The sequence below is a fragment of the Seriola dumerili genome, unplaced genomic scaffold (assembly GCF_002260705.1).
Source record: "Seriola dumerili isolate Sdu_G_001 unplaced genomic scaffold, Sdu_1.0 BDQW01000337.1, whole genome shotgun sequence".
NCBI classification, from domain to species: domain Eukaryota; kingdom Metazoa; phylum Chordata; class Actinopteri; order Carangiformes; family Carangidae; genus Seriola; species Seriola dumerili.
Genome location: NW_019174592.1, coordinates 395,778 through 404,000, shown reverse-complemented (window position 1 = coordinate 404,000; position 8,223 = coordinate 395,778). Strand labels below are relative to the sequence as shown.

Here is an 8,223-nt window from a genome sequence, read left to right as displayed (position 1 = left end):
ACAGCTGTCAAAACCCTGACATCTTAATCAATCCTGGATCCACGACCCTGTCAGGCGCAGCGCTAAGATGGATGCAGAAGGGGACGACCCCTGACCTCTGCCAGGGGTGGAGAATACAACTCCTACGTGCCCCATCAGCCCCCGACTCTGCCACCCCCCCCACCCCCCACCCCGAAAAACATCACCAGCCTCAGTCGGCTCCGCTGCTGCCCCAAACAATGATGGAGGAGAGCCCATTCATCCTGGGCTGGGAACCAGGGGCCAGGGTGGCCTTATAACCCCACACGAACACAAGACAAGCAAAGACACACAAGTATGCGAACACACACTCTTGCACACACACACACACACACAACTGAGCTTATGTGAACCATAGAAATCGTTTAGAAAGAAAAGTTTGAACCAAAATCAAGCCACATAGAATGAACACAGGCTGACAGAACTTTTTAATACAAAAAACATAAACACACACACACACACACACACACACACACATAACCCCACGACTCTCCCTTCTCATCCAAACCCCCCCCCCCCAAAAAAAAACAGCTCCTAAGTCTCTTGAGCCCCTCTCCCATAGAGCCTGTCACACTGAGGAATATTAACCAGCTCATCATTGCACTTGAAGAGTGACAGTGGCCAGCACCTTTTAACCCTCGAGTCACCGGAGCCGACCCGCACCGACTTCCTCGGGCTTTCAGTGCAACGTCAAACCCAATGCACGTTACCCCGCGGTCCAACCGAGAGCGAAATGTTAAACATCTAAAACAGTGTAATTGAAGCTCGGAGTGAACGGAGTGGACGTATTGGCACTGCAAACTTAAACAAGGCAAAGCAGATGCAGTGATATGTGAACTAAATGGATATATTGGCTTGAGAAGCAACACTGCCAGCTCAGAGGCTGGCAGACACAACGAGACTGCATTAGTCATATAAAATCAAGGGCTCCAAATCCTTTATTGCCTTCTTTGGAGGGTTAACAGCTATTTATCCTAACTGGAATTAAAGGAGAGATAAGGAGTCTATTTCAGCGTTGCGGGCAAATTGAAGTTATGACATACAGCATGAGATCAGGGTTGAAATGAGAGGTTATTATAGTAAACTGCATGATAGAGAGCCGGTCCAGGGGAGAATTACCTAAAGTCTGTAACTAACTACCTTCTGGTCTCCCTCACTCAACCCCTCCATTTTCCTCTGAGCTCCTTTGAAGCCGACCCCGGGGACAGAAACCTGGCCGCAGCCATCCGAGCCCAGCGACGGGGAAGATGGGCGACATTCCAAGTGAATTCTTAAGGCTCAAATTATACTTTTTTGGAACAAATACACACACACACACACACACACACACACACACACACACACACACACACACACACACACACACACACACACACACACACGAATACACACACAAACCCATCTGTGGCCACTTGTACCCCCTTTTTCCTCCGCCCACCCCCCAAGCAGCCAGTAGTACCCTTAAATCACCAGACCTGTTTGTCATGCAATTAGTCCCCCAAGATAAAGGCTCCCTTGTAAATAAGGAGAGGTGTAGTGGTCCATCCCCCTGTTAATCACCCGTGCCCAGCCTCTGACCCCTCACTGCTGTGGCCCACTGCTTTTTTGTGTGTGGAGGTGGTGGGTGGAGGGTGGTGTGCACCAATAAACCATCGTGGCAGAATTAGCATCCACTCGTCTGGCCGGCTGACAACTGCGCCTCGGCTTGGCAAAATGCTGCAATGCGAGATCCACAAAGCAGCTGCTGAATACTACCCGACGCTACCCACAATACAGTGCTGCATACCATAAACTACAATTTACTGCGCGCAATGAAACAACCGAGTTAAATAAGGGGAGAGTCTATCAAAAATGCCAATCATCGTGAGAGAGAGCCCGGGCTAGAAAACTCTAGAAGCAGAAATTGGGAGGGATCTATTGGCAGGTTTTGTGGCCATTCCTGAATTCAGCAACACACTGAAGCCTCTATCATGCTCCTGATTTTAAAAAGCGTGGAAGGAGGTGCTCTGCACTGACCTTAAAACCTCATCAAAAAGCCTGGTATAGGATCACAATGAGATGAGACTAGAATAATCGTCCGCGAAGGGCTATTGCCCCCTACCAAACAGCAGTATTTCAACTCCATCTCCCAGCTGTGTATTTCCACTCCTCTCATACCTGCTTGGAATGATAAACTCGTTTCTCTCCCCTTCCCTTCCCCTACAACTGCCTATCTCTTTTTCCCAGCTTCAGGCTCCATTGGGAGTAAGAGAAAGAGCAGGTGGGGGTGAAAGACACAGCGATGGTGCGAACCAGTCGGAGCTCTACACCCTCCCCTCCCCGGTGTCACCAATTCTCCTGGGATGCACCCCGTTGCACAACACCTCCCAGTGGGCCCGCTAATTACTCCATTTACAGTCATCATTGCTTCTATCGCCCAACCAGACGAGGAGAGGAGAAAAAACCATGTCCCACAGGGTACGAGGTAGGTGAATCGAGGGAGGGAGGAGAGGGAAGGACAAAGAGAATGAAACGGGCATAAAGGAAAAGAGAGGAAGGGGAGAAATGAAAGAGAGGTAGGATACAGTACAGACAGGCCATCAAAGGAAAGAGAGAGAGCTCTATAAATAGCAAAAGGAGCAAAAACAGCCAGTAAGTCAAACACCACTTCTTTACCTTGGCATTCTGCATTGCGCTCCTCATATCCAGGGTTGCACAGGCAGTTCCCAATGGGCACCAACCACTCTCCGTCGGCCCCGCAGTACATCTTGGGAACCTCCTTCTCCTCTGAATTATCCACGCACGAGCCACGAACTTCCACAAGCGAGGAGGTATCGGCTCCAGTGATGGTGTCAGGAAACTGGGCCAAGTTACGCACCGCTAAAGGGCATTTCTTGTAGAAGACCCTGACAGACACGAGCGCAATGCACGCTCCGACATCCTGGAAGGCCAAATAGAAGCCCTTGCGGGTCAAGGCGCCCACGTCTCGCACCTCCGTGTTCAGCTTCATGATGCGATCGCCGATGTCCACCTGCGTGAAGCTCTCGTCGGCGGCGATGGTGTCGATCTTGCCGAACTGGTTCTCGCGGATGTAGCGCTCTTTGTCGTTGTTGGACTCGTAGTAGTAAAGGTTGAAGGTTTCCTTGCAGGTTCCCATGACCCCCGGGAGGCTGTTGCAGTCTCGGAGGGTGAACTTGATCTCGATGTAGACGCGCTGGGCACCACCGCGGGGGATCCAGTCCGTGCGGAGCCAGTTGTTCTGGTTTGGCTCCATGACGTTACACACCTGGTACGTCCGAATGGGAATGTTCTTCTCATCCATAATACTCACTTCCTCCCACTGGGGAAAGGCCACAACATTAAAAAACATTACAAGGACATTCTTAAAACCTCCGAAAACCATACTCAACTATTATTAAATTAGACGATTGAACCAGAAGGAAAATGCAGTAAAACTGTTGCAGCAGTATTACTAAAGGTTAAGAACATCCAGAAAAAATATCAGAACTAAATGCTCCCCTAATTAAAATGGAGTAAGGAAGCATCACACACGACTGAGAGCCGCTCTATGCCAAGAATGAGAGATACTGAGCAAAAGAGCATGCGAGAAAGATTAGTCAATATTTGAGTCTCAGCAGAGCAATTAATTGATGGCTAAACTTAATGCATATTTTATGAATGGCACCTAATAGACTTGTTAGGTCCTAATATAGAATCATAAAGATATTAATATTCATGGCTTCTCCTCAACTGCGAGAAAGGAAGTTTGTAATTAGTTCTACGCCACAGTAATGCCTACACTTCAATTACTTGGGGAGTCATACACAAAATCCTCTTCACAATCTCACACACACACACACAGAAACACACACATAGAAACACACACATAGAAACACACACACTGAGAGACCTGGAGGGAAAACAGGGGATTGTGTGAACACACACAAAAAAAAAAAAAGGTCTCTGAATCAACACTAATGATCTAATGTGATCCTGCTTTACATCTGTGTACATGACGGGGGAGTGGGAGACAGCACAAATGTTCACCGCTGTTGTTAGTATGAACTCATAGAGAGGGAGAGGGAGACGCTGACGTGGGGGTGCATGGATTACATTATCCAGCGCGGCCTGGCTTATTTTTGCCGAGGGGGAATGTTTGTTTTACTTATGATAAAGTTCCCCCCTCTCCACAGAGCGCTGTTGAGCAAACACAAGCATGTCTTAAGAGGCTCAAAGCGGTGTGTTCCCTCAAGTTTTTCATGGTGTGTTTTAAATAGAGTCTTTGACTGAGCTGGGGCCGTAAACAAGAGCAGACAGGCCTTTGGCTGCCGTACCTTCAGCCACTTAGAAAACTGTATGAAAAAAATAAATAATAATAATAATAAAAATGGGGCAGTGGAAGATATGGGTTATGCTGCCAGATTTGATTCGACGCCTTATCATAAACAATCGGGTTTAGAGTCTTATTTCCCCAGAGGAGGGGGGGATAACGCTAAACATAGCTGCGGCTGTATGATTTGAGAAAATGTCTATCATTCCTCGCTTTTCCATTCCACTCTGCTCTCTTCCTTTAACCCCCACCCCACCCCTTTTGTTGTGGAAATCAAGCAGCGTCGAGATAAGGCCGCACCTTCCTCTGATAGCAGGGAAGAGGAAGAATAAGGCCAATTGGTCGTAATGAGGGGGTGAATGCAGGCTTGACGGGGGCTGCCAGGACCCTGTCAATCACTGGTTTGTGATAAAATGGCCAAGGGGAAGAACCTGAGTGCGGCGAGCAACAGCCAAGTTTATGGAGAAAAGCTTGCCAGCAGAGCCTGAAGGTGAAATCCTGCTCCCCTGGGTTCACATCCATTTGTTGATAATTTGTATTAACCTTCATAAAGGATTAAAAGGCTTGTGCTTGTGGGCATCACATTTCTGTGAGTAGAACAAATGGAGGTCTGACTGGTGCTTATTATGAACATTGATTAATTTAGGTCACCGCTGGCCTCCGAAAGTAAGGCATTCAAATACATCTCAGGCCATTTTCTATGTGATCAAATTTAGCCTTGATTAAAGGCAAAGCACGTGCCTCACCTTTCCCTAACAAGCGAATGCCCGTGGCACATCGGGGCCACTGAGGGCCCAACTGCGGCCCCTATTCTTTCCCCCACTCGGAGCCACTGTAGATATCCCAATTAGACTGAGAGATCACGCATTTGGTCGACCCTATTCCCCCGCTGCTTAAAGCCCGACCCAGTCGTCCTGCGGCAAGAGCTGAACCCCACTGCACTTTCCCCCTTTATTCATCCATTCCAGAGGACCCTCTCTCAGCTGCCAAGTTCCTCTCTCTCCCCCTCTCCCTCTCGCTCCCTCTCTTCGACTCAATGGTGGAAAGGGATATAAAGTTTCCCCACAAAGACCGATTCAATCCACCGTCTATTCAGGAAATCTGACGCCCGCTGCAGTATCGGCCCCAGCATCTGACCATTACAGAGTGGTTAGGAGAGAAGGGGAGCGAGGAGAAAGGGGAGAATGGGGTGAGGAGGGGTGCCTATAGACCCGATGGTTTCTCAAAGTGAATTCCGGGGACCCCATGGGGCCCTGCAGGGTGTTCCAGAGGGTCTCGGCACACAACAAAAATGGCAAATTCTTGATTTATCCATATTTAAATGTAAGACACTGGAAATTAGGCTGCGCCTTGATCTCACCCTGAGCCTAATAACCCTACAGTGCAGACAGCTGCACAATAAATCACAGACAAAGATATTCCCATAAAGGGCTCACCAGGACAAAATCTTATCAAAGAAGGCTGTGTATCTATTTGGCGGTCCACTCCAGAGCTCCTGCCAATAATGGATATTATCTCTCCATTTTTGCTCAATAGGGGATCATGCGTCCTAACAAGGGGACACTTCTTTGCAGTACTTACCCCTCCTTCTGTCGGGTTGGCGACCCATCCCAGCTCCCCCTGTACAGCTCTGGAGTCCAATAACGTGACTGGAAAACAAGAATGGGAGAGGTGAGCGTGCTGTCTCAGTCCGTCCATACAACGATCAGCAGTGGCAAGTATAATCCACTTATAGGTCTCACACACTGAGGAGGGAAAACGGGGCTGCTGTGTGTTTTTTTTAAAAGGCTTAATGAAAATGCGAATAATGGTTAAAGGATTTATTGACCATAGAAATATGCTCATGATGGATGCGAGTACACAGAGAGAGAGAGAATAAAAAGTGTAGGCCAAATGTTTTGTTGTGTGGAAATCCCTGCTGGGCTTCGCGGGCGTCGTTTCCATTGATTTTCGTTAGGAAAAAGATTTTTCTACAAATGACAAATGCATTTCCCAAGTGTCTTTAAAATAATGATTTTTCACTTTGCTCAGCAGCAGCAGCAGCAGCTTTCGAGCCTGTTAAATGCGATCGGAATCAGTTAGAGAGCCGTGTGCAGAAACTTGGTCGTTGAGGAACAAAACGCATTTAAAACGCGAGAGTCTGCCTCCTACAAAATAAAAGTAAAACATTAATTTAAACATATTTTCGATTGAATTAAATGACAAAGAGACGCGTGGATTTATTTTAGGGGTTTTTTGAATTCGGTGTTGGTAAAATGCGTAATCAACTGTTAATCGTAAATCAATGGCTTAATAAGCTCCTTATGCATCTCCACTGTTTACATTATGGTTTATTAGGTACAATAGAGACTGATCCGTTTTAAATTTGGAGCATTTGTTTCATATTTGAATAAACTGAGCCCGTGATGCATCATTGTGGACTTGTGTCAAACAGCTTGCTCTGCCGATCAGGACAGAGGCAGAGCAGTCAGTCCTGCAGAGGACAGACTTCATGCATCAGATGAGGCTGTTTTAAATCAAGTCTTTTGTTTATTTGTGTTTGCAGTACAAAAAACTAACAAAAAACAGGCTGCGTCCTGAGCTGGGCCCAACATTTCGAAACTGGATCGACTACACTGCGCGCTGGGAGCCCGAGCAGGCAACTCCAGCCCTGAGAGCGTCACAGATCTGGTTTAGTGTCGGGACACACCACGCTCGGTTTAAACATCCTGCAGTTCAGTGCTTGGTCGCTTTTCAGTAAGAAGCTTCTACCTGCTAAAACAAAGATCAAAACGAAGATCATTTGATAATTGCATGAAACTATTCTTTAATTCTCTGCGTATCTAGCAGCTCAATAAAACTTCGATAATTCATTTCCCTTTAATCTCTACAATCATTTTCCACCTAATCGCACTGTGACAGCAGGAGCGATCACCGTGAGCAGCTCTCAAACTGATAAATAAAGAGCTGCCTGCTCAGTCGGATCCGTGCCGAATTTGCTGGTCTCCCACTGACTCGGAAATCCGCTTCATTTCTGTGCTACAGGTCCGTTTACATCGATGCAACGCAACGTTAAACTGCTTCTCGAGCAGAGATCGGCTTGACCTTCTCTCTGCGCAGAGATCAGCACGCATCGGGGGCTACAAGTATCCCCGCTCGGGCAGCTGGCACGATCCAAGCCCGACCCGAAACCAAAACAGCCGATGCGGGGGACTCGGGACAACCGCTTCTCCTTCCAGTTTCGTTCACATGAAACCAGCAAAAGTCACTGCGTAAAAAGGTGACCGTCCGTGTTTTCCCGTCATTAAACTCATCGCGGGCTCCAAGCACTCGCAACTATAGGGGCCACGGAGTGAGGCTCCGCGGCGCAAACACGCACACACGGAGCGGGCAGGATGAAGTCAGAAGTCCGCGGCAGTTATTTTTTCTCCCGATAACCTTACCTTCATTTGGGGGGTATATCCGTGCCGACGAAACAAATGTAGATATCCCAAAAACAAGAAAGGTGGCCGTGAACAAAATCCCTGCCATGAGTGCCATTTGTGTCGTTGTTCCGTTTTTCTCTCCTCTTTTTCTTTCGTTGCTCTTATCCCAGGGTCCTGCACTCTCTCTCTCTCGCTCCCTCTCTCTCCCTCTCTCTCTCTTTCCCAGTGGAATATGGGTTTGAAGCGCACAGGGGGAGAGAGACGCACCGAGCGCACCACAGCCAGGGAGGCGGGTCTAGTCTATGTCTGTGCGCTCTGACGCGGACCCCGTCAATCCATATAGGAAACACAGCGAACAGGGGGAGAAAAGAAGGGGGGGCAATAATCATTAACTACCCCCCCCCACACCCCCACACCCCTCCCTCCCTGCACACCCCTAACAACTCACTCTTTTATTTACCAGTGGACACCACAGGCAGAGAAGCTGTGAGG

At 48.1% G+C, this 8,223-nt stretch overlaps 1 protein-coding gene across 1 annotated transcript in view; it reads right to left on the bottom strand.

The window, feature by feature from the left end:
- epha4 (EPH receptor A4) overlaps positions 1–7,921 on the bottom strand; it is a 65,939-nt gene extending 58,018 nt beyond the window's left edge. The window contains exons 1-3 of the mRNA XM_022760438.1: positions 7,750–7,921; positions 5,909–5,976; positions 2,674–3,337 (exon numbers count right to left, since the gene is read on the bottom strand). Of these exons, the coding sequence (XP_022616159.1) occupies positions 2,674–3,337; positions 5,909–5,976; positions 7,750–7,846 (829 nt within the window). The 5' untranslated portion in view covers positions 7,847–7,921. The remainder of the gene's footprint in view (positions 1–2,673; positions 3,338–5,908; positions 5,977–7,749) is intronic.
- Between the last annotated feature and the right edge of the window lie 302 nt (positions 7,922–8,223).